Source organism: Geotrypetes seraphini, chromosome 15, assembly GCF_902459505.1.
Source record: "Geotrypetes seraphini chromosome 15, aGeoSer1.1, whole genome shotgun sequence".
NCBI lineage: Eukaryota > Metazoa > Chordata > Amphibia > Gymnophiona > Dermophiidae > Geotrypetes > Geotrypetes seraphini.
In genome coordinates this window covers 60,664,321-60,691,205 of record NC_047098.1, presented here as the reverse complement: position 1 = coordinate 60,691,205, position 26,885 = coordinate 60,664,321, and the positions used below count along the sequence as shown (strand labels likewise).

Sequence of the window (26,885 nt, the reverse complement as noted above, 5' to 3'; positions counted from 1 at the left end):
GATCAGCTGATCATTTTGAGGCCTTTTTGAAAATTACCTTCTTCTTCATATCATATATAACGGAGGAACCTTAAACCTTTGGATGAATTTGGTTTGTCTCTTTGTTCCAGTTCATCAAAGGTTTTTTCCTCTGGGTCCTAGATTTCTAGACTGTCGACAGCTGAACATTTGGAGATGTTTCATCCACAGCATATTTTTTTCACAGTATTATTGGGCCACTTAAGATGGGAAAGGGACGTTGCTTCAGCCCCGTTGAGATTTAGTTCTGTGCGTAATTTTTTACACACTTCCAAACTTTATAGGGCCTTTACTCTCACAGGTTTAGAGTGTGAGCTGATTCTAGCTATCTTTTCCATTTGACCTATTTCACAGTGGCATTGATCATATTTCTCTCCCAGATCCGTGGGAAAGGTCTGGACTGGGCCTTGATTGTGAAGGATTTTAACCTGTTGTACTGGCTGGGTGCCAATTCCTTTCGAACCAGTCATTACCCATATGCAGAGGAGATTATGGACATGTGTGATAAATATGGCATCGTTGTCATCGATGAGTGCCCGGGAGTGGGTATAAAAGATAGGTAAGAAGTCCTTCAGTTCGTACGCCCATCGCCAGCATCCAATGTGTTCTGATTTGCATATAAAAAACTTGTGAGTTGCCGTGGTGGTAACAGTCCCCTGGGTTGCTTTTTTTCAATTAAGCGTTATCTTACCCTTAAATTCTATAAATGGTGTCTAAAATTGTATGCATATTTCGGTGCGTGTAGCCCATGTATGCGCATAACTTAATTGGCCTAATTGGCATTGATAATTATCCATTAACACCTTGTAATTGACAGTAATTGGGACTAATTGAAAGTTACAGAACTCAGAATGCGCAATTTTGTAAAAATATGTGCCAGTTGCGGTGTGCACACCTGAAAAGTTGAGGTGGGTAGGGGGCAGATCTTGGGCATTCTTTTAAGCATCCTGCAAGTTATACGCTTGTGTGCCTATACCTGCACAACTGGTGCACATATCTAGGCCAAGAAAAACCTGGTCTCAATGGGTGCACCTAATAATGATCATGCATAACTGACACTAAGCATGCTCTCTCCCCACCGCGAGAGAAGAAAAGGGTTCCTGCTGTGTGCCCCCCAGATCCCTGCTAAAATCTAGGCACCAAAGATGAATCAAACTGAAGGCCCCATGGGCACGGGCCAATTTGCACTCATTCTTCTGTGTTTCATCAACGCAGTGAGTGGTCAAGTGTTTCGGTAATGTTTCAACATTTTTTTATCTTGTGGCACAAGGTGCAAAAATTGTCCACGGCACACCACTGGAATCTAACCCATACCTGGCTCCCAAGTTTATTAAAATTTTCTGTCCTGCACCAAGGGTCATAATTTTCTGGGTGGCTTACCTGCCTATCTCTGCTAAGATCCATTCCATCCCCTCAAGTAATTTCCTCCATCCCCACCTGTACCTGTAACTTCAGAAGTAGTTATTTCATGTTTTAGTATTTTTAATATGTATGCGGAATATACATTTTTAAATAAATATGTTTATTGTACTGAATATAGCAATATACCTGGTACTGGGAAACTAGTGTTTGACACCTACCAGACAGGACTTAACAGAGATCTGGGCTTTCTTTCCCACTCTAAAAAACATTTAAAACTGCTCTGCCACCTTTCTGTCTCTTGCCTATCCACCCCTCCCTCTTCCTATCCCAAAAATGCTTTCATTTTTTCCTTATATATACTGGTATTTGTCAACATTTGCTTTTTTCTGATCTGAAGAAGGGATACCTTTGAAAGCTCCTCATAAAATGCATTGAGTTGGTCCAATAAAGAAGGTATCACCTTATTTCCTTTGTTTTTTTGTTTTGTTCTCTATACTACCTTGTTCTAGTGGTAGAAACCACTGCCTAAGCACCCTGAGGTTGCAGATTAATTCCCCATGTTGCTCCCTATGACCCTGGACAAGTCATTTAGTCTGCCCCAAGTACCTAGGTAGATTGTGAGTCTGCTGGGTCAGATGGGGGAAAAATATTTTAGAGTACCTGAATGTCAAAACCACCTTGATGGTATAACGAAGGGTGGTATATAAGTACCTTACTAAACATAAACAGTTAATTATTCAAACAGCTGAACTATTCCTGCCTTCAAAATTTTAAGATGGTTGTAGGAAGGAGTTTCTGAGTAGATCCTCTGTCCTCCTTTTGTCTGCAGTAAAAGTTTTGGGAACAAATCCCTGATGCATCATTTGGTTGTAATGGATGAACTAGTGCGACGAGATAAGAACAGACCTGCAGTGGTGATGTGGTCTGTCGCCAATGAGCCTGCCTCTCATTTGCCTCCAGCAGACGACTATTTCAAGTAAGTGAACCCCCTCCCCACTGCTCCACACCATGAAGCGTCTGAGAGGATGCAAATGTCTGGATAATGTTATGGTGGATGCAAAGACAGTTAGTTATTTTATTTGAAATATCGCACTTTACTGACAGTCAAATCAAAACGGTTTACATAATAATTAAAAATCAAAACAAATGGAATAATCAGAGATGGGTTAACAAAGACATGACACAAATGGGCAACAAGGGAAGGAAGGTTTACAAAGTCTGAAGGTAAAAACAGAAAAGATTATCAGGAATCGGGATCAAATGCCATCTTTCATATGAGACCATGCCTCGGAGTTCCTCCTAGTTAGAAAAATTCGTTTTTGTTCCATTATTTGGCTCCTGACACAAAAGATTAAAGAGTCATTTTACTAAGCTGCAGGAAAATAGCTTTAGCATGCCCTTAAGTGAGAATTTCCCATGTGCTAAGACCATTTTCAGTGCAACGGTAAAAACCCCAATTACTATTTTTTTAATTAATGATCATGTACTATTGTTTCAAAAGAAAAAAAAAAATACTGTATGAGAAGCACTGCTGGGGTTATATTCTTACAATAAGTCAGAAATGAAGAAAGAAAAGACATAACATAGTAAATGATGGCAAATAAAGACCTGAATGGTCCATCCAGTCTGCCCATTAGTTATACCCATTAAAAATACAAGATTCAATTAACTTGACAGCTCATACTCAAAACAGATCAGACTTTAATCTGTTGGAGAGATGCATATGGATGGAAAATGTGGCAAATTCACCTGACACAACTAGTTAAGCAAAACTTCTGTGTCGGGATTTATTGCAGCAAATTTATTGGCCCAGATGAAACTCCATGGAATGGACTTAAGTGATTGAAGATTATCTCCTCTCCCCCCCCCCCCCCCCAACTTTTATGAAGGCAAGTTAGGCTTTTTTTTATTGTCAGCTGCTGCGTTATTAGCTCAGACGTTTCCGGCGATTAAAAAAGCCGAACATGGCTTCATAAAAGGGGGGTTATAATTGCTCACATTTGAATAGTCTGTATTTGCTGTAGTTTGCCTTGTTTGAACTTCAGTTTTGGATATACAGTATGCTTGATTTAATGAACTAGAGAATTGCCCACTGAGGATTATTAACCTTTATATTAGCATATTGGGATTGCATGAGCTTTTTGAGAAATAAACCCCCCCTTTACAAAACTACAAAAGCATTTTTTAACGCAGGCTGGTACACTGAATGCTCTGGCACTGTTCATAGTCTAAAGCGCGCGAGGACAAAGGCGCGCAGACAAATGAGCGCAGGGCTTGATCGTGCCGAAGAAAAATTGTATTTTAAAGGGCTCCGATGGGGGGTGTTGATGGGGAACCCCCCCCCCCACTTTACTTAATAGAGATTGCGCTGGCGTTGTGGGGGGTTTGGGGGGTTGTAACCCCTCTCATACTGGAAACTTAACTTTTTCCCTATTTTTTAGGGAAAAAGTTAAGTTTTCAGTATAATGGGGGGGGGTTTACACCCCTCACGCCCCCCCCCCCCAACATGGCAGCATGAGGCAGCGCAATCCCTATTAAGTAAAGTGGGGGGTTCCCCCCCACACCCCCTGTCAGAACCCTTTAAAATACGGTTTTTCTTTGGCGCGATCAAGCCCTGCGCTCGGTTGTCGGCGTGCCTTTGTCCTCGCGCGCTTTTGACCCGTCACCGTTCTCGACGCTCAGAGAGTACTATGAGCATCGGGGAACAGCACAGAGCATTCAGCTTTCGCAGTTTTGTGAACATGGGGGTGAATTTGTAGTGGATTTTTTTTAAACCAACGACGATAAAAGCTCCAAAAGATTAAAATGTGATCTAGGAGTTGTTTTGATAAACAGTTTAATGGATCACAGAAATTACTACTACTACTACTATTAATTATTTCTCTAGCGCTACCAGACACACGCAGCGCTGCGCAGTCACAAAGAGTAACCAGTGTAATTTCTTCAAAATTGGCGTCATATGTTTCTATATTCCGCTGCATTGTGAATTTCATCAATTTTTTTGGCTCCATCACCTTCTTCAGGAAGGCATTCCAGGCATCCTCCACCCTTTCCATTTAAAAAAATAAAAGATTTTCTGGCATTGCTCCCGAGTCTGCGTATCATGTCCCAAGTCCAAAACTATGTCAGGTCTGAATCATCCTTTAAAAAATTCAAGGCTGAATTAATTAATTTTTTTTTAAACTTTGAATTAGCCTATGGATTAATAACACCTGCGTGACATTACTAGTTCTTTGGACCTATCTACATCTGAGCAGTACATAAGAACATAAGAAATGCCTCCGCTGGGTCAGACCAGAGGTCCATCACGCCCAGCAGTCAGCTCATGCGGCGGCCCATCAGGTCCAGGACCTGTATAGTAATCCTCTATCTATACCCTTCTATCCCCTTTTCCTTCAGGAAATTATCCAATCCCTTCTTGAACCCCAATACTGTACTCTGTCCTATCACACCCTGTGGAAGCGCATTCCAGACGTCCACCACCCTTTGGGTGAAGAAGAACTTCCTAGCATTGGTTCTGAATCTGTCCCCTCTTAATTTTTCCAAATGCCCTCTCGTTCTTGTAGTTTTCCAAAGTTTGAAGAATCTGTCCCTCTCCACTTTCTCTATGCCCTTCATAATCTTGTAAGTCTCTATCATGTCCCCTCTAAGTCTCCGTTTATCCAGGGAAAAGAGCCACAATTTCTCCAATCTTTCAGCATATGAAAGGTTTTCCATACCTTTTATCACTCGCGTCGCTCTTTTCTGAACCCTCTTAAGGTATGGCGACCAATATTGGACGCAGTACTCCAGATGCAGGCGCACCATCGCCCGATACAATGGCAGGATTACTTCTTTTGTTCTGGTTCTAATACCTTTTTTGATAATACCTAGCATTCTATTCGCCTTCTTAGAGGCCGCTGTGCACTGTGCCGACGGCTTCATTGTCTTGTCCACTATTACCCCCAAGTCCTTTTCTTGGGTACTTTCACCCATTACCAGCCCTCCCATCGTATAGCTGTACTTTGGGTTTCCTACATGCAAGACTTTACATTTCTCTACATTAAACTTCATCTGCCATCTCGTCGCCCACTCTCCTAGTTTGTTCAGGTCCCTTTGTAAATCTTCACAGTCCTCTTTAGTCCCAACTCCATTAAATAGTTTGGTGTTGTCTGCAAATTTTATTACTTCGCACTTCGTCCCTGTTTCTAGATCATTTATAAATACATGTCTATTTTACCTATCCCTCCTCCTTTCCCCTCCCTCTCTTCTATTTTTGTTGACCTTTACTACTGATTTTATGGTGGTCTTTTCTAATCTTGTTTATTATAATCACCTATGTAAACTGCTTTGACCTGATCTCAAAGAAGGTGTACAGTATATCAACTACATCAATAAACAAACGTGAGCATTTCAGCAAACATTAAAGCTAATTTTGGGAGGACCTTTTATGGGACAGGTTATACAAAAGTGTTGCATTTCTGGCGCCTGAAAGATTTAGGAGGCAAGCAAGATTAAAATCCCTCGAAGAAGTGCAAGTTCGTCAGGCAAGATCTGCCTTTGCTGAAACCGTGCTGGCTGGTCCTCATTAAACCGTGTCTGTCAAGGTGATCCATTATGCGGTCCTTTATCAGCACCTCTACCATATTTCCCGGTACCAAGGTCAGACTCACCAGTCTGTAGTTCCCTGGATCTCCTCTCGAACCTTTTTTGAAGATCGGCATAACATTCGTCACCTTCCAGTCATCCGGAATCTTTCCCAATTTGATCGACAGATTGGCTATCAGTTGATGCAGTTTAGATATAGTCCCTTTCAGTTCCTTGATGACCCTCGGATGGATGCCATCCGGTCCCGGGGATTTATCACTCTTAAGTCTATCAGTCTGCCTGCATACCTCTTCTAGACTGACCATCAACCCTGTCAGTTTTCCGTCTTCATTTCCAGCATATAGTCTGATGGGTATGCTATGTATATCCTCTTTGGTTAATATACAGACGCAAAAAATGTGTTCAGTTTGTCTGCGATTTCTTTGTCCTCCTTTAGCACTCCCTTTATTCCATGATCATCCAACGCTTCCTTCACGGGTCGTTTCCCCTTAATATATTGAAAGAACAGCTTTACGTTTTTCGCTTCCTTGGCTATTTTTTTCCTCATAATCTCTTTTGGCCCCTTTTACCGCCTTGATGTTGTTTGTGCTTATTCCAGTTTTTATCTATTGTTGACCTTTTCTAGTCCTTAAACAAAGTTTTCTTGTCTTTGATCGCTTTCTTCACCTCTACAGTGAGCCACGCCGGTTCTTTGTTCTTTTTCCTCTTGGATCCTTTTTTGATATGCAGTATATATAGATTTTGTGCCTCGGTGACTGTGTCCTTAAAAAGGGACCAAGCTTGCTCTAGCATTTTCACAGTGCTTATCCTCTTCTCAATCTTCTTCCCCACCATGAGTCCCCACCATCTTCGTAATTCCCTTTTCGGAAGTTTAGCACTGTGGCCGTTGTTCTGGACCGATGTTTCTCCCCTGTATCCAGGTCGAAGCAGATTATGTTGTGATCACTGCTTCCCAGCATCCCTTCTACTTCTACACCTTCTACTTCTACACCTTGCGCCAATCCTCACAGTCCAATTAGAATTAAGTCCAGAATTGCATTTCCTCTTGTATTTTCTTTTACAAGTTGTTCCAGGAAGCAATCGCCTACAGCATTCAGGAACTTGGTCTCCCTAGCGTAGCCGGAGATGCCTAGGTTCCAGTCTATTCCTGGATAGTTGAAGTCACCCATGATAACTGCGTTGCCTCCCTTGCAGTTGCATTTAATCTCGTCCGTCATTTCTCTATCAATTTCTTCGGACTGCCCTGGGGGTCGGTAGTAGATGCCAATCTTCATTTCCAGTCCATTTGTTCGCGGAATTTTCACCCATAGAGACTAACTTATCCGTTAGTTATGGTGTGTTCTCTCCAGTAGATTCAATTCCCTCTTTGACATATATGGCAATGCCCCCACCTTTTTGAGTTTGTATCCCGGTAGCACAGTGTCCCAGATGTTTTCCTCAGTCCACCATGTTTCCGTGATGCCGATGATGTCAGTGTTATCTTTTTTTGTGCCATAGCTTCTAATTCACCCATGTTATTCCTTAGGCTCCTTGCGTATGTGTACATACACTTGAGTTTACGACCTGTTCCTTTCTTGCATTTCCTTCCCTCTTGTGTCCCTTTCAATCTGGCTTGCTTGTGATACGGTGGGTCTTCCCCTATATCTCCCTTGTTCAGGGTTAACTACGGTAATTTAATGCTGCTGCTAATGGATTATTTTGGGAGCATTTCAGGGGCGGAGTCAGCACATGGTACTTAACCGCCTAGAATTATCACATAAATAGAAAGGACTTTATGAAAGTCAGATCTTTAGGTTTACGTTCTGAATATTGCACTTAACTAGCTCCATAAACCTGGAAATTCAATGCTGGAGCCTGGATATGGACCTGGAGGAGATATGAGCTAGGAGAGAGTGTGGTTAGAGCATCAAGGACAAATATTGCAGAAACAATGGGCTTGACGCCAAGTCTTTATTTCAATCAATGAACGTTATGTTAAGGTGGTCCACCTTTGTAATAAAGAAACAAGGACCCGACACATTCCATGTTTCGATTAACACATCTTCCTCAAGGGTCCAAAGATATCCTTTATGGTCCACAATAACGTGCAAAGAAACCTTTAAAGCAAGTGATGAAATTCTTCACTCGAGAATCATCCAGCAATTTAACTGTGCCGTGCCCTAGAACAGTGGTTCCCAACCCTGTCCTGGAGGACCACCAGGCCAGTTGGGTTTTTGGGATAGCCCTAATGAATATGCATGAGAGAGATTTGCATATAATGGAGGTGACAGGCATGCAAATCTGCTCCATGCATATTCATTAGGGCTATCCCAAAAACCTGACTGGCCTGGTGGTCCTCCAGGACAGGGTTGGGAACCACTGCCCTAGAATACTGTGCCCAGGAATCGGACTTTGAGGTCTTGTACATAAACATAGGAGAGCTCCAGGTGCATTAGACAGATTGTGAGCCCAGTGGGACAGATAGGGAAAATGTTTGAAGTACCTATATGTAAACCGCTGAGTTTGGTTGTAAAACTACAAAAAGGTGATATACAAGTCCCAATCGCTTTCCCTTTCTAGGCATAATGCTACAGTGGCAAAAGGCTAAGCAGTGGTGGATGAATATTTACCCCCATAACTTTTGTGTCTTGCATATTTTTTGCCCAATTTTTATAGACTTGTGTGTGAATATGAGACCGCCCCAGTAATGCACAATGGATTTTTTTTTTTTTTTTTGCTATCTTCCTCTAAACAAAGTTTGATCCTTGTACCTCAGTATCCTCACAATTTCCCTGACTGTGCTTATTTTTTTTTGTTTGTTTTTGGTTTTTTTGTCATTTGTGAACAGGACGGTGATAGCTTATACTCGAGCCATTGACCCCACCAGACCAATCACCTTTGTCACAAATTCTAATTACACAACGGACAAGGGTGTAAGTTTTTCTTACTTTCTGTTTCAGTTTTATTGTTGCGAACTAACATTGCTTTAGCTATACACTACAAGGAGCGAAAGTAATAGACTTTCGGTGAGTTCCCTTTTTCTACTAACTTTGCAATGGAAAACGTGATGGTTTTTCTCTTTTCTTTACATCAGTTTATTTTCCAAATTTTTATTCATTTTCAAAATTACATAAAGTGTAAGTACATATTCAATCAGTTTATAACACCCACATGTATAGCAGCCCAGATTAAATAGGGATAACGCTGAACTGGCCCAGGGTCAGTGTTCTGCAGAAAGTTCCAAAAATCAGGTCTTCTACTTTCCAGGTCGGGAAGCAGCATTCACAGAACTTGGGGGAGGGATGGGGGGCTGGGGAGGGAGTGCCACTTGTTGCTCAAATTTAGGGCCCTTGATTGCAAGGTTCTGGAAGAAGCCTTAGTGCCTGGCCCTCAGCCAAAGATTGTTTCTGAAATAAGAGCATTTGGAAGGGTACCCTGCATTTCTTATGCAACTTCCTGTGGGTGGGATGTAGCACAGGAAAGGCCCCACTGGCCAGTGTGGCAGCTTTTAGACTGTCTGATACAGTCCACTGGAGTGTAGAGAGGCGGGATGAAACGGAGGAAATGTCCCACCAGCCAGGCTCTCTGTCATGATCCATTGCAGTATGTGGAGGCCCAGAGGGGAGCTGGAGTGATGCTGGAAGGGTGGATGGAGCAATGGTGAACTGGTCGGGGGAGAGACAAGAGGGGGAGATTTACTAGACTTGAGGAGGCAAATTAAAGAAAAAAAAAAGCAAAGGGAGGGGAAAGAAATGGGACAGATATTGGCTGAACATTTTGGGAGGATAGGGACAGGGACATAGAGGGCAGGTGCTGGACTAGATGGATAGAAACACAGAAAAGAGAAGAAACACCAAAAGGACAGAAGGAGGATTAGAGAGTGAAGTGAAAACAGAGAAAAGCAGAAAAGAGATACCAGACCCCCCACCTCCTCAACAATGCCCTGCCTCCCATGTCCTGCCCTGCCCCCAACCTTCAGCTGCTCAAAAACTATATATAAATTAGAAAGAAAATGGGAATGTTTCACTCATTTGAAAAATACGAGTAGATATAAAAGGAAGAAAGCTTGTCCCTTTTCAGGTTGGATCCTCCATGGCATAGGGGGTCAAAGTGGCATGGAAGACTGGAAAGGGGTGGTATCCACACTTTCCATATATTCAACGCTGTTACCCGTTAGGATAGTGGTGCTAAATACACCATAAATACACTTATACCATAAATACACAATAAATACACTTATTTAACACGGCTCGATATAATACGGGACCGCTTATGACGCAGTGAAAGGGTGGATTCCTTTTTTCTTTTTGCCATTATTTATTCTTTGGAGCCCCATATAACATGGATTTTCTTATAGTGCTGTCAAAATCTTGGACCCCAACATTGGCGTTTACATGGGAGTCCATGGTGTATAAAGGATGTCCAAAAAAGTGAGGCAGTGATCACCAACAGATGAAGCCCAAATTCTGTTTATTAATCAATCATCCAGTGATAAGTGGCAGAAACGTCTGGACCCAACAGTAATGTTTCAGCAAAACTTGCCTGCTTCAGAGAGCATATATTTGAACTAATATATAATATATTGAACTAACTAATATATACATATATTAGTTAGTTCAATATATATTAATTAGTTCAAATATATAATATATTAGTTAGTTCAAATATATGATCCGTGCCACAGGCAAGTTTTGTTGAAACACCGCTCTTGGGTCCAGATGTTGTATATCACAAAATTTAAATATATAGAATGAATTACAAATACATGCAGTCCCCGAGTACAGTTTAGTCTTAGGCTATTAAAAATTTCTTATACCGCCTGGTGTACAATACTAATAATACGTAGAATAGATACAATAAAACCAAATTATAAAATTAACAGAGCTGGACAATTCTAGGGAATGTTAGTACAACAAGTAATTTGACTTATGGACATACACCAGACATAAGGAAATGAGCAAGAACTACAATATTTGCAAAAAAGAACATAAAAAGGGAAGAACAATAGGGAGGGTAAAAACCTGAAGAGAATTGTTTTGTCCTTAGAAGGGCAGTTAGTATCCAAAAGCATTCTGGAACAAAAAAGTTTTAAGATTAGATTTGAATTGATCTAATACAAATATTACCCACAGGTAATTAGGCATGGAATTCCATAGGGTGGGTGCTGTAACGGCAAAATTGTATGTAACTTGGATCCTAGTATTTTTCCCACCTTCTCCACCTCCTTGAGGCCTCTCTTGCATCCCTTTCCATCCATTCCGCTATTCTGTCTCCACCACAGCATCCAACATTACTCCCTCTCATCTCTCTCTTCCCCATGCATCTCTACCTCACTCCTCTCCCACCACCATGTCCAATAATTCTTTCTCCTCTCCCACCACTATGTCCAATAATTCTCTCTCCCTCCCTATGGCCTCCTTCATCTCCCCCATGTGCATATCTCTCTCTCCCTCTCGGACACCCAATTCTCCCTTTCTAATCCCTCCCCCACCTCAGCATCTCTTTCCTCACTCCCTCCATTCTTCCATCCTATGGCTCAATTTCATGCTCCCCTCCCTTCTGTGTCCCACATTCATGCCCCCTCCCTCCTTCCGTTCATCCTTTGGCTGAAGTTTGTGCTCCCTCCTGATTCCCAACACACCCCTCTCTCTCCTTTCCTCCCTCCATTCTGTGCCCCAAGTACATGCCTCCCTTCCGCAGGTATTTACCTCCTGGCCGGCTCCCTCCTCTTTCCAGCTGCAGTCGTTTCTCTTTTCCCTTCTGATGTCACATCCTGGTCCTGCAACTAGGAAGTGATGTTGGAAGGGAGCAAAGGACGGCGTGTGCAGGAGATGGAAGATGCTTCTTGCGCCTGCAAACATTTCATGAGATAAGTGGAGAGGAGGAGAGATGTCAGCGCCCCTGTCAAGATTGCATCCAGGGCAGTCCACACCTTCTCCCCCCTCCCCCCCTTTTGCTATGCCACTGTCCTTAGCCAGGGGCAAAAGACAGCTCTTCCCTCTGTGTGTGCCCCAAATCTGGCCACTAGGTGTCACCACAGGGAAGTGTGAAAGCCAGTTCACTAGTCTTTTAACCTATTCAAACACTAGGAGTATTTTTAAAACAAACTCTGGATTTCAAACCCAAGATCTTATTACAACAAAAGAAACACCTAGAAGGTACTATGACATATTTGTATTTTTTTACACATATTTACTGCCGTTTCATGAAGAGATTCACCTAAAGCAGTCTACAATATATTGAATTATAATCGGGCACTTTTAAGTATTTTTCCTGTCTGTGACTTGTCCAGACTCGCAGAGAGCTCACAACCTTAGGGTGCTCTAGCCACTAGGCCACTCTTCATGCTCCTTCCAGTTCAGTCAGAACCAAGGCTGGGATTTGGGGCAATGAGCCTTCATTCACAGGCATTTGAATTTGTTCACTTAGTTTGTGTCCCCTCCCCACTCGCCTCACCCAGCCATCATGGTGATGGTCCTCAGCCACAAGCTTTGTTTCTCTCTGGCACCCAACTACTGTGTACCATAAATCGCCAGCTAACTTGGAAGGCAAAGTACTGATGTGGGATTCAAATCCATTGCATAGCATTTGCCATTGAGCCACCAGGCCAATCGACAAAGCTTTTCTGAGAAACAAAACAAAAATTCCTCAACACTAACCCTAACTTTAAATGTAGAAAATTATTCAACAGTCATCAATGTTTTCTGATTCTGATATTTAAAGAATGAATTCAAATGTCACTTTAGAGACATCAGTATTTACACACTATAGAAGTTGATGTGCTATTGTAACACTGAACTGTCTCTCTCTCAGGCAAAATACACGGATGTAATCTGTGTGAACAGTTACTTTTCCTGGTACCATGACCCTGGTCATCTGGAGGTGATTCAGCTGCAGCTTAATACAGAGTTGGATAACTGGTATGAAAAATACAAGAAGCCCATAATCCAGAGTGAATATGGAACTGATACCATCTGCGGATTTCACAGTGTGAGTGGTAGATCCCAGGTCTTTGAACACACATACATATGCATGGATGGACTGACAGGGATCTGGCCCCTCCCCCCAAGCAATAAGACTCCAAGCCCTGACCCTCAGGCTAAGCCCCACCCTCAGGCAATAAAGCTCTTGCCCCCCTCCACACCCTACCAGTTGTCTACCATGGAGGAAGCAGCTTATTCTCTGCTGTATCCTGCCTTTGCTGAAGTAGGAAATTACATCGCAAGGGGGGCGGGATGAGTAGTGAACAGGCTACGAGCTCGGTGGCAGATACCCAGTGGGAAGTGCTGGGCCCCTCCAATCTGCACAACTTAATTGACTAATAGACCTAATCAGTGTCAATAATTGGTAATTAACACAATTGACAATTGGCATTAATTGGAAGTTACACGCTTAACTTGGTAGGTGCACTGCCCAGTATTGTGCATCAGTTCTAGTGTATGAATCTAAAAAGGGGTGTGGTTAAGAGGAGGATCGTGGGTATTCTTTTAAGTTATGCGATATTTGTTGTGTGTGCACAACTTAGGCACTAAGCGTGATTCTATAAGGTGCACGTAACTATTATAGAATTGCATAGCACCAATATTTTAGGCACCATATATAGAATTGGGCCTATACTTTATAAAATAAGTATTTATTTACACCAGCTCTCAAAATGTACATGGGTTCATATTCCTGCAGGAGTCATGCTAGCATTTTATATAGACTCATAAGCCATGTTTGATACTGAAGTTTTGTGCATGTTCTTTTCCATAAATATTTTAATGAAATTTTAAAGAAATCATAATCATTACAAACTAAAACATAAATAATATTAATATACCGTATTTTTTGCTCCATAAGACACACCTGACCATAGGACGCACCCACCTCTAGAGGAGGAAAAACCAAGAAAAAAAAAATTCTGAACCAAATGGTGTGCCCTGTATCCTGTCCCTCCTCTGGTGGTCTAGTGGTAGGCCGGAACAGGGTACAGGGCACATTAAGTGGTGGGCACGTCTAATGGTGGGCAGCCCCCAGCCAGCCAGCCCCAGGTCAGCCAGCCCAAAATCAGACAGCCCCAAGCCAGCAAGCCAGCCCCAAGGCCAGCCAGCCCGAAACCAGCCAGCCAGCCAGCTCCAGCCAAGCCCCCCCCCCCACCCTACCATACCTTTTTAAAATCTTCTATCAGCTCCAGCTGGCTTCTCTCCCTCTCTGCCTGCTGTGGCAGCCTTCGCTCTTCCAGGCTCCTCATTTCCCAGCCAGTGGTGAAAGAAATCAGCAGCACAGACGTCAGGAGCAAGCTTTACGCTCTCCCGCTCGGCCCGTTCTGCTTTCCGAATGGCTGCTGTAAGTTCTCGTGAGTCCCGCAGCGCAGGGTCTAGCAGGAGAGTGTAAAGCTTGCTCCTGATGTCTGTGCTGCTGATTTCTTTCGCCGCTGGCCAGGAAGTAAGACGAGGGTGCTGAACCACCAGATAAAAAAGGGGGAACGACGGACAGACGGACCAGGGGCAGGGGATAAAAAAAGGTGGTGTGGCTGCGGCAGTGGGTGGGTTTAGAAAGGAGGTGCAGTGGGCAGGTTTTAAAATGGTAGGCGGGGAGGGTAACAAAATTTGTACCTTTTGCTTTATAAGACGCACTGAGAAAAGTGCGTCTTATGGAGCGAAAAATACGGTAGGTTTTGTGCATGTTTTGCAAAATGTCTAAACTCTGTTTTACAACACAAATTTCAAGTACTAGTATGTAAACCCAATCCTGGACCCACTCTCATATAAATGTGGGGTATATACGACCGATTGAACCAACCAGCAACCAGTTTTTTAAATTTTTTAGATTTTTGTATGGACCTTCAGAATACAACCAGGCACAGCATACTTCTGGTTGTTCACATCTCCATCGGTCCAACTTTTATTGAATTCTTGTATGTGTATATATTTTTTATCTAATCATTCTTCTTGTCATTAAGTAAACTTCATTCTTAAAATAACCATCACTTTAACTATTGCACTGAAGAATTACTTTAAAAGCTATCTTCCATTAAGCCACCTCTCCCGACAGGGTCGAGGGGAACTAAAACTGCACCAAACACAACTTAGTGGTAAGACCTACATCTTCAAACCGCAGTCCATCATTAAGGCTATTTAGGAGTTCAAAACATAACAGCATGCACAAAAATATCACAGCGCTTACCATTTGAGGGAGCTGCCATCCGCCATAGATCATGGCTACGGTTTGAATTCACTGCCTTTTAACCCAGCTGAACCCACGCTGTGTCTGTACGTGCAGCACGTGCTATATCAACCAATAGCACTTACTTTCTGCCCCCGTTGAGGTGTCTGCTCAGCTGATCTAATGCTGTGAAGATTAACTCAGCGTTGTTACCTTGGCAACCAAATGCCCCTACTACTGATCAAAATGCTACAGGGTGAAGTCGCCACAGAGGCTCCTCTTATATGACTGAGAGCCACTCAATTTCCTCATTCAGACCTTTTGGGGTTAAAGATTTTAATTTAAAAATCCATTTCTGTTCTTTTACAGCTAAAGCTTTTTGAATATTGCCACCCTCCCACCCAACAGTCACAGAATCCATAATTCTCCATCTGATATCGGACCATGAGTTTCCCATGAGCTGCCAATGATTTACTAATGGGGCAGTATCACGTTCCGTTCGTACACGTGATTTATGTTCATTGAGCCAAATTTTGATAGAAAAAATAGTATGCCCTATGTAGATCTTATCACAGGGACATTGGATTAAATACACCACTTACACAGTTGGTATTCTCATAGGTGTAATATCTGGTGTCTGTATCCGGGTGTCGCCAACTCTCTCCTGTCATAGAGAGCTCGCACCACTGGCATCTGCCACAAGTTGTACGAGTCACTCCGTTGCTTGTTCTAGGTGGTCGAATGTTATTTTTTTACCATTTCACCAATATTTCTTGTGCATTTGTATGAAAAAATTGGTTTCTCAGGGTATTCATGAGCCATCCTTGCAACATGCCAATGTTTTAAGATGACTTGATTAATTTTAGATGAGAGGGGGGTATATTTCTGAACAAAAATCAAATCGAGATTGGCCCTCTCCTCGTGATAATTCAACAGTAATTCACGTTGAGCGTATTTGGCACAGGTAGAACATCCTTAGGATATCCCCACTGATGAAATCTTTCTTTCATTCTTTTTGCTTGATCTTTGAAATCTGCAAAGGAAGAGCAGATCTGTATCAGACGGAGGAATTGGCTAATTGGAAGACTTTTCCTTAACCTGTAAGGATGAAAACTGTGGAATCAGTCTCCTTCCTATGTAAGGTGGTGTTCAGCCCATTGCCCTCTTTCTGTATACAAATATCTAAAAAGGCAATCTGCCTAGTGTTGATAGTGGCAGAGAACTTAATATTGCAGTCCAGTCCATTCAGCCATTCAATAAATCTTTCTAGTTCATACATGGTAGACTTCCAAATAAAAAAATATATCATCTAGAAATCTTCTCCAGACAACCACGTTTTTATACCATTCAGAACCATAGATATATTTTTCCTCCAGGTCAGCCATATAAAGTATAGCGATAGAAGGTGCTACCGATGCGCCCATAGCGATCCCATGAATTTGCTGAAAAAAACAAAAATAACTTTTCATAAGTACTAATTCGGCCAATTTCATTCAAAATTCAGGGGCTATACATGGATGTAAAATTTTATGAGTGAATATGTCTTCCAGTAGCTTCAGCACTTTTTCCGCTGAAATCATTGTATATAACGAAGCTACATCCAGAGTCATGAACATCCAGTCCTCTCCTACATCCGTTATAGATGACAATAAAGATAACGTGTGGGTAGTGTCTTTGATGTATGATCAAACTTTCACTGCTTCTTCTTTCAAAAAAACATCTAAGAATTTTGATAATGGTTCTAAGATAGAGTGCTTCATTGAAACAATTGGGCATCCCAGAGGTGAAATTAAATCCTTGTGAATTTTGGGTAAGAAATATATCTTAGGGGTCACTGGATGATTTTCCTTCAGGTATTCATATTCTCTTCGTGTAATGATATTCCGTTTATATAATGGAGTTAACATCTGATCAATTTCTTGTTTTACGTCTTCAGTTGGATTTGATGGTAAGCGTTTATAAGGTGCAGTATTATTTAGCTGTTTGTAAGCTCACGATTAAATTCATCTGTAGCTTGAACAACTGGTTGAAAAAACTGGTTGCCAGTTGGTTCAATCGGTAGTATATACTCCACATTTATACGAGAGTGGGTCCAGGATTGGGATTATATACTAGTACTTGAAATTTGTGATTTAGATTTTTGTACTAGATATAGTGGCTTGATTTTTGAGCATATTAAACTCTGTTTTAGACATCATATCGAAAATGCCCCTCCATGTGTTTTCCATGTGGAAGCCAAATATTATGCTATGTCTCATTTGTCTCCCTCCCCTCCACCACCCTCCATAGTTCTCTTTGGTTCTATCTTACAATCTGTAGGGGTATAGTTAGGGTAGGAGTGATCTCCAATTACTCCTGCTTATTCCAGCTCTGCTTTCAAAATGGATGCCCTGACTATACCACTGGATCACTAGGAATTTTAAGTTAGTCCTGGGGGAAAAGATACACTTTGTATTCCTTTTTTTTGTTTTGTATTGCGATTGCCGTTATGATCTTGCACAGGCTGTTAACCCTTTCCAAGGTCGAAAGAACGAGAGGGCACTCTCTAAAGTTAAAAGGGGATAGATTTCGTACAAACGTAAGGAAGTTCTTCTTCACCCAGAGAGTAATGAAAACTGGAACACTCTTCCAGAGGCTGTTTTAGGGGAAATCACCCTCCATGGATTCAAGACAAAGCTAGACAAGTTCCTGCTGAACCAGAACATACGCAAGTAAGGCTAGACTCAGTTAGGGCACTGGTATTTGACCTAAGGGCCACTACGGGAGCGGGAGTGGACTGCTGGGCACGATGGACCACTGGTCTGACCCAGCAGCAGCAGTTCTTATGTTCTTAATAGTTTATGTGGCAAATAAGAGTGCTTTTGATAGAAAATTTTAGTTGAAATTTAAGTCTGTAAATTTGGGATGATAAGCTCCTTAGAAATTAGCCTGTGGAGTTATGACTCGGCTTTTACTCAGAATATGGTATAGTCAGTCATTGTACTAGCACCATGAGAGATTCTCTTTCTCAAAGGACCCTCAGCCACAAGAGGGCATCCGCTCAAACTCAGGGGCGGGAAATTTCATGGTGACACCAGGAAATATTTCTTCACCGAGAGAGTGGTTGATCCTTGGAACGAGCTCCCGGTGCAGGTGATCGAGGCAAACAGCGTGCAAGAATTTAAGAGCAAATGGGATGCCCAGTGGGATCCCTTAGAGGGTTAAGCCAAGGGAACCTGTCACCAGGAGTAGGATCCCTAGGATAGTAGACTTGGGGGTGAGTCAGTAGAGTGGGCAGACCTGATGGGTTATGGCCCTTATCTGCCGTCATCTTCTATGTTTTTATATGACTTTTTGTTCATTTTTATTAGCAGCAGTCCATGTAGGTGGAGGCTATTTGGCTTGAAGCTAAAATATGATTTTTCATTATGTAAATTATTATATTCTGGCTTGGATACTGTGGGTTTAGCTAGCAGAGTAGCCCTCTCTGGTTCACATATTCACACAACCAAACTTGAATTTTTTTATTTCAGTTTTGACTCCAGTCAAAAACAGGTGCTGAGTTTCGGCTGCAGTGTTGGTTTCAGGTGAAACTTTTTAGACAAGTTTGGTTTTGGTTTCAGCAAGCTTCTAACCGAGTAGCACTTCAGGGTTTAGAGAGAGCACATCTTGGGTATTTTATTGCATTTCCATAGTGGCTGTGAAGCAGACTGAGCATTAAAATAAACTTCCTGCTTTTTAGTGATGAATAGCAGTTAATAATTGCAGCCGTGCCTTGTATCTAAATGGAAGTGTCATGTAGATGAAATAGAAAGGTACATTGTCAAACTGTTGTGACCAGTTTTTCCACCATCTCCTTACCTTCGATTATGCCCATATATCATTGCTTTCTCTGCTTCTGGTTTTAGGACCCTCCCGTCATGTTCTCAGAGGAGTACCAAGAAGCTGTGTTGAAGCATTATCATGCTGTTTTTGATGAGAAAAGGAAAAATTATATGATTGGAGAAATGATCTGGAATTTTGCTGATTTCATGACCCAACAGTGTAAGTGATGCCCTTGGACAAAAAAGCAGAATATTGGTATTGCATAGGGAGATTCCGTGATGCATTTCAATACTTATTTTCCCGGCAGCATAGAATGCATCTATTCTGAAATGCAACCAGGCATCTGCCCCAATATGCACAGAAACAGCCCTAGTGATTAGCACTAGACCCCTCCTTGTATATTTTTGTGCAGAGAGGTTGGCGACTCCCCCACGGTTTGTAGAGAAGAGAGTGGAATAGTTAGTGATTGGCATCTCATTTTACCAGGCTTATCTGAAGCCCCTAGCCACCAGGACAGGGGGAATTTTGATATTTTTAGATCTTGACCCCAGCCCCATTTACTGAGAAAGCTCTCATGAAACATACATCAGGTTATCTGCTTAGAGCCGCAGCCTGGTGAGGACAGGAGAGAACTAGACCTTGTATTTTTCCCTTTGCTACTTCTGGAGGGGTGAAGTGCAGGGGAAGGCTGTGAACAAAGCTGTCCCTTCCCTTCTCTAAGTTAAAGAAACACACACAGAGGGGTGGGTGGATAGATGGAAGTCCATGAGCCACGTGCTGCCCCTTTTTTCCCACACTTTCTCCTCTAGTATTCAGTCAGTGGCAGGCAGCACTTTGATATCACTGCACAACAAAGTTTTTGCTTCCTGAACACTGCTGGGTGTTTCTTATAGAATTTTGGGTGCTGATCATGAATATTACATCAAAAATTACCCATCACGTACCATTTCAGAGAAATCTTCAATTTTGTCGTGATTTTTTCTTATATTTGGATGCAAACAATTTTTTCTCCCATAAGTGTCTTATCAACAACGGTTTGTGCCGCCTGGGTATGTCCATGCATAAAATCTAGCCAGGTTGGAAGCTGTTTTATGGAAGATGACATCCTGGGCATGTCTGGGCAGGTCTGAACGAGCTTGCGCTGTCTCACCATGCTATAATGGTGGCTTCCATACACCGATCCTGCTCATTTGGTTAATATAGATAGTCCGTGTGTGTATATAGTATCAGTATAGTAAAGTATAGTAGTATAGTAGCTGTAGCAATATAACAGTAAGTAAGCTTGATGCTATAGACGTTTTGGTGTCGGGCAATATGTCTCGTCGGTGTCGTAACAGCCGCGACACATTCTGCTATATCTGTGGGGAATATACACTTACGCCTCAGAGACGTTCGATGACTGCCCTTGTAAAGAAAGCCTATCATCTGTATTTTGGCTGCAAAATAGGTGATCAAGACAAGCAATGGGCGCCTCACATTTGCTGTGCGACATGTGCTGTTAGTCTGAGAGCCTGGCTCAGAGGTACTCGAAAGACGATGCCATTTGCTGTTCCGATGATATGGCGAGAACAGAAAGACCATGTGACGGACTGTTATTTCTGTTTGACTAATGTGTCTGGTTTCTCTGCCAAAAACAAGAAGTCAATTGAATATCCTAATCTGCCTTCAGCAATGAGACCCATGCCACATGATGACAGTCTTCCAGTTCCGAAACCACCAGAGGATTGGACCTTAGACGAACCAGATGAAGAAACTGCAGTGCAGGGTTCTAACAGTGACATTGACCCGGATTTTGAACCATCCTCATCAGGCGATCCACATCTGATAACACAGTCCGAATTGAACGATTTGGTCAGAGATTTGGGTCTGTCAAAAGCAAAAGCTGAGCTGCTAGGTTCGAGACTGCAGGAATGGTGTTTGCTATCACCAGGTACGAAAATTTCTGTGTTTCGAGACCGGCATCATGATATAACCAAATTTTTTGCACAAGTCGACAGTCTCTGTTTCTGTTGTGACATTGAAGGATTGTTCTCGGTCTTTGGTTGTGATCACAACCCGGAAGAGTGGCGTCTTTTCATTGATTCGTCAATGTTAAGCCTGAAAGCTGTTCTGTTGCACAATGGCAACGTTTATCCTTCAGTACCTGTTGGCTATGCAGCACATATGAAAGAAACATATGAGAATATGGAAATGTTACTAAAGTATGTCCAGTATACCAGGTATAACTGGAATATCTGTGGAGACCTCAAAGTCGTTGCTCTGTTACTAGGACTGCAGCTTGGCTATACAAAGTACTGCTGTTTCATCTGCGAATGGGACAGCCGAGACAGAGAGTCGCACTATTCTAGAAAGAACTGGCCACTCCGTAAAAAGTTAGTTCCAGGACAGAAAAATGTAGCACATGAATCGCTTGTTGACCCGACAAAGATATTTTTGCCTCCTCTTCACATTAAACTGGGACTCATGAAGAATTTTGTGAAAGCAATGAACAAGGAAGGGGAAGGTTTTCGTTATTTAAGACAGATGTTCCCAAGAATAACTGATGCCAAGATCAAAGAGGGTATTTTTGTTGGCCCCCAGATCAGACATGTTATGAGTGACAAGCGATTTGAAGATCTGTTAGTTGGGCCGGAAAAAATTGGCTGGAAAGCCTTGAAAGACGTTGTTGACAATTTTCTGGGCAATTACAGAGCCCCAAACTACATTCAGCTGGTAGACAAACTTCTCAAAGCATACAAGAGAATGAAGTGCAATATGTCACTCAAGATTCATTTCCTCCATTCACACTTGGACTTCTTCCCCGCAAATCTCGGTGCTGTGAGTGACGAGCACGGTGAAAGGTTTCATCAAGACATAGCTACGATGGAGAAACGATACCAGGGCAATTGGAATCCGTCAATGCTTGCCGACTATTGTTGGATGCTACAACGTGATGCACCAGACACTGAATATAAAAGAAACTCGGGAGCAAAACACTTTTAATTCTGTTTCATTTAGTCGCTTGTGCGAAACGTAAACTTGACTATATATTTTATTGTCAGTAAACATAAAAATGTCTATTTCTCATAGTTCTTACGTGATGCAGTAAAACCAAAACCATATTTGAGCATACCAAGTTGGTACCTGTCATAATCACCAAAAACTTTTCAGGAATCAAGACTTAACCAAAAAATTGTTGTGCAGTGTATTCAATGCAGGGTCGTTTTGCAGTGACCACCGTTGAATATCCAGGGGATTTTTGGCCACTAAACACTTAACCCGTCAGCCATTAAATATCATCAGCTTAATTGGTTAAGTTATAGCAGGTAGAGGACTGCTGTTTATGTGGTCTAATTTATCCACTAATCTTACCCAGTCTGGCACCAGGTACCCACACCTAACCAGATAAGTCGCGTGACATAGCCAGTTTAGTGGTAGGCGCTAATTGTGAATATTCAGTGGGAGAACTGGTTATCTCACACTGAAACTGCTACCATGTTTCCCTGAAAATAAGACACTGTCATATTAATTTGGGGTCCAAAAATGCACTAGGGCTTATTTTCAGGGGATGTTTTATTTTTTTTGTGTGTGTGTACAACGATCATCTCTCACCTATCCCCCCATGCAGCAGAATCCTGAAAGTAATGTTGCGTTAGGTCTAATCTAATCTTTGTTCTTGTATGCCACATCTTCCCTATAAAATAGAGCTTTAAATGATTAACAAAGAAACAAATTACAGATCATCCTTGAACAAATTGAATTTCAGATGTTATAACATTTCTGAAATAAGTGTCTTGAGATCTTTGTGGAACGGATAATATGAAGCAATCCCCCCCCCCCCCCACCGCTGTTCCACACATCAGTGGCGGGCAACAGTGAGCAGGCTGCTTCATGGCCTTCCCTACCGGGGCCTTCCCTCTGCCTCATCACCAATGATATCATCAGTGACACGGCTGCACATCGAAGGCCATGAAGCAACCTGTTCAGTGCTGCCGCCACTGATGTGTGGAACAGAGGTACGTTGGCCTCGAGGTGGGAGGGTCGGCGGGGTTCTGATGTGCGGAATGGGAAGGAGGGATGGAAAGATGTTGCGAAAGGGGATGGGTGAGAGGGAAGGAAAGATGCTGCACGAGGTGGGGGGGAAGCGCTGCTGCCAGCGAATCGGGGAGTGTCGGAGACATTTGGGAGGGGCTTTGGGGGTCAATCCAACTAGGACTTATTTTGGGGGTTAGGGCTTCTAGTAAGACCTAACTAGAAAATCATGCTAGGGTTTATTTTCGGGGAAACACGGTATTTAACTAGTTAGCGGTTGATTCAGACCAGTTAAATAGTGCTAAATAGCAGGGCGTTTGTGACTTCTATGCTAAGGAACAGTGTGGTTACACTGTCTTTAGAATAGGGACAGTTTAACAAGTAGGCAAGCTGGGATGTTGCCTAGCCAAACAATAGGTGCTTGTATCCATGAATTCTCAAAAACTATCTTTTACCCAGAGGGAGAGTGAATAATTGTCAAATAGACCATTTATCCAGGTAAGACTACATGAGACGTGGTTTATTATTTCTAAATGTATTATCCAATTAAGCTTTTTATTTTTGTCAGGATCTTTCTCAAAGGGGCAGTGTTGTGATGATCCTAGTTGTTGAGTTTTTAACTTAATTATCAAAATCTTGAGGTGGCAGCCAGAGCTGCCTGAGCTTTAGTTTTAAGGGTTCAAGGCTTTTAATATCTTTGCACTGGCCTGGTGCAGAGACGTTAGTGATACATTTTTTTTTTCAAACTGTTGCTGCCTTAGAGAGGAAACTGACCAAGAAGCTGAAGTTCACAGAGACATTTAATAGAGCTTGAAAATTTTGGGGAAATAGAACAGCTGATAAATGGAAAAGCAACAAATGGTGAGGAATTTAATGAAAAGTAAGAGGAAAAGGAGGAAGCTGTAGTTTTCAAAAGTAGATGAAAGGGCAAAAACATTAGCATTCGTTAATAGATCACAGGAAAAGAAGGAAGAAGGACAACATTATCTAGAGGAGCTAAGAGAGACTTAGGAAGAATAAAGGCATAAATGGAACAGCTAATGGAGGAAAATAGAGGAAAGAAGCCTTTCTTCAGTATGTTATAACATTTCTGAAATAAGTGTCTTGAGATCTTTGTGGAACGGATAATATGAAGCAATCCCCCCCCCCACCGCTGTTCCACACATCAGTGGTGGGCAACAGTGAACAGGCTGCTTCATGGCCTTCCCTACCCGGGGCCTTCCCTCTGCCGCATCACCGATGATATCATCAGTGACACGGCTGCACAGGGAAGGCCCTGGCAGTATGTTAAGGGGAAATGCAAAAAGCACAGTTATAGACTACAAGGGGAGGGAAAGTAGGGTTACCAGACGTCCAGATTTTCCCAAACATGTCCGGGGGACCATATGGCTTTTCAAAACCCAGCACTTTGTCCAGGTTTTAAAAAGCCTCCTCTAAATTGTGTCGGGCAGTAGGAAATCCGCACATGCCACGTGGTGATGTCACGTGTAGTGTGCGTGACATCGTGTGGCATCCGCACATTTCCTTCTGCCCAACGAGAGCAGGCAGTGTGGGGGGGACTGGGGGCAGGCCTGGGAGTGAGTCTAGGGGTCCAGTAACATCTGACAACCTTAAAGCCAAGGATCATGTTGAGGTGGACAAGAACAAAATAGAATTTCTAAACAATTTTGTTCAGTGTTCAGTGAGGAAGAACATGGATTGGGGCCACACGAAGAAAATGTCAGTACCTGTATGTAAGCTGCTGTTAAGTGCTCAGACCTAAAGACAGACACAAATGCAGACACACTATAACAGCAGTTACATGCACAACTATAGCAGCCCTATGCCTACATTTCAGCAATCTTTTGCAAATTTAGTGTCTGAGAAGAATCACTTCATTGTAAGCTCCAAGCAGTGGAGACTGTCCATTGTGTCTTTCTCCAAAGTGTTATGTATGCACTATAGAATGGAGAATGACATGGGAACAAACTTGTTCCCATCTCCACAGGAACTCAATTTGCCCATCCCATCCCTATGAGTTTTGTTGCTGTCCCTGCCCCATTCCTGTAAGCTCTGCCTTAACCACACAACCCTCGAACACTTATGATTTTAAAGTGTTTGAGGCTTGTGCAGATGAGGATGGGGCTTACAAGGGAGGAAAATGAGTTCGCACAGGGATGGGGAAAAATGTGTCCCTCTGTCATTCTCTACTACAGAACTCCTGATAATAACAACATCCCTGCATCTCACTCTGTTTCTTGCAGCTATTTCTCGTGTCATGGGGAACAAGAAAGGGATTTTCACACGCCAGCGGCAGCCCAAAGCTGCTGCATTTCGCTTGCGAGATCGATACTGGAAGCTAGTGAATGAAACTAACTGTTTTCCTCCGTTTCCATTTAACTCAACACGATTCTAATGTACAGGAAGATTGCTTGCACAAGTGAATGGCAATTTCAGTTTTAACTAGAAACTGCTGTGAGTGGCCATGGGAGATGGAAGCCAAATAAAATTTTCCACCCCCTGTGATGTGCTAAATCAATTTTCCACTTTTTTTTTCTTGATTTTTCACAACTGCAACAATCATTCGGTATTGCAAAGTTTCAGAATTATAGGTGGCTGAAGTTGAAACAGGCCATTCAGAATCTCAAAAATCATTAGAGCTTGCAGGTCCTCTGCTTTCAGACGGATTTGCTGGGGCATCAGGCCGCTCAGTGATATAAATTAATTTCTGAATTCTTGAATAAGAAACCAAAAAATAGTCTTAGAGACATTTGGAGCATTGAGATAAAGCAGTATATTTCTGCCTCTCGATGGCCACGATTTTGGACTTGGAGGTTGGGATGTACAGCGTCAGCATCTATGAGACAAACATGGTTTTTTCTGTTACATAGATCTTTTTGGACCCCTGTTAGGTTACACAAGTTAGACAGTTCCAAATCTAATAGATGTCATCTAGCCAATTGGGACACTGGATCATCTGTTGTTCTATTGTCCTTTGATGCTCAACTTCTGGAAGTCAATATGGGGACAGATTAATACTGGAATCAACAATTCCATTGACGTATGAAGTAGTTATATGTGGAAAATTGCTGCATATTAAGCCCCCCATGGACTGCTACAAATGCAGGCTTTTCCTAATTATGTCAGGGATAGCTATGCAAATGGTAACTCGCAATTGGAAAAATTGTGACCGCCTTAATTTTCCTTTTTGGTGAGCAAGTTTATGTTTAGGCTACAGATATGAAAAGATGAATGCTGATATGTTGGGGCCCGTTGACATCCTTTGTTAATTCATTATAGTTGTCTTTTGTTTTAATTTTTATTTATTTTTATACACATCCAGGACAGGGTGGGGAGGGGGATTTTTGGTTTATTCTTTGATTAAATATGTTGGATGGGATGGTAGAGAATGTTTTCTTCTGCATTCTTATTGATTGAATATAAGTGCTTATTTTGATTATTAAAGTCTGTATAATTCCTGGCACTTTGTATTAGTTTTGAAAAATTAATAAAGATTAAAAAAAATAAAATAAAATTTTCTACCTTTTTCACCCTGTGATGTGATAAATCGCTTCCTGCAGATCTGATAGGAATGAAAAAGGAAACCAACTTGCTAAATATACTGTACATTGTACACACAAGAAGTTAATCACTTCGGAATTCTATTTTTAAGACAGTCTCAAGGCACAACAGCTGAACTGGGCTACTGAGGTGTTTTGGTGATAAATGCATCATACCAAAAGAGGAAAAAGGTGGTTTTTATTAAAACTTGTTTTTTCCTTAACGCAGAGGCTTGCACTTGCTAAGGACTGCTCATCACCCCTGCCTTTTCCAAACAGGTGCAAACTTCTAATGGACATTTGTATGGTACTGGATAGGGTTAACAGATGTCCAGAGTACCTGACACGTCCTCCTTTTCAAGGACATATCCGGGGATCCGGACAGCTTTTCAAAACCCAGCACTTCATCCGGGTTTTGAAAAGCTTCCTCAATCGTGC

At 42.2% G+C, this 26,885-nt stretch overlaps 1 protein-coding gene across 1 annotated transcript in view; it reads left to right on the top strand.

Moving 5' to 3' along the window:
- The window catches only part of GUSB (glucuronidase beta), a 44,442-nt gene extending 18,743 nt beyond the window's left edge, over nt 1–25,699 (top strand). Inside the window, exons 7-12 of the mRNA XM_033922252.1 lie at nt 399–577; nt 2,210–2,356; nt 8,795–8,879; nt 12,760–12,936; nt 18,981–19,116; nt 25,152–25,699. Coding sequence (XP_033778143.1) covers nt 399–577; nt 2,210–2,356; nt 8,795–8,879; nt 12,760–12,936; nt 18,981–19,116; nt 25,152–25,303 — 876 coding nt within the window. The 3' untranslated portion in view covers nt 25,304–25,699. The remainder of the gene's footprint in view (nt 1–398; nt 578–2,209; nt 2,357–8,794; nt 8,880–12,759; nt 12,937–18,980; nt 19,117–25,151) is intronic.
- Nucleotides 25,700–26,885: the final 1,186 nt, after the last annotated feature.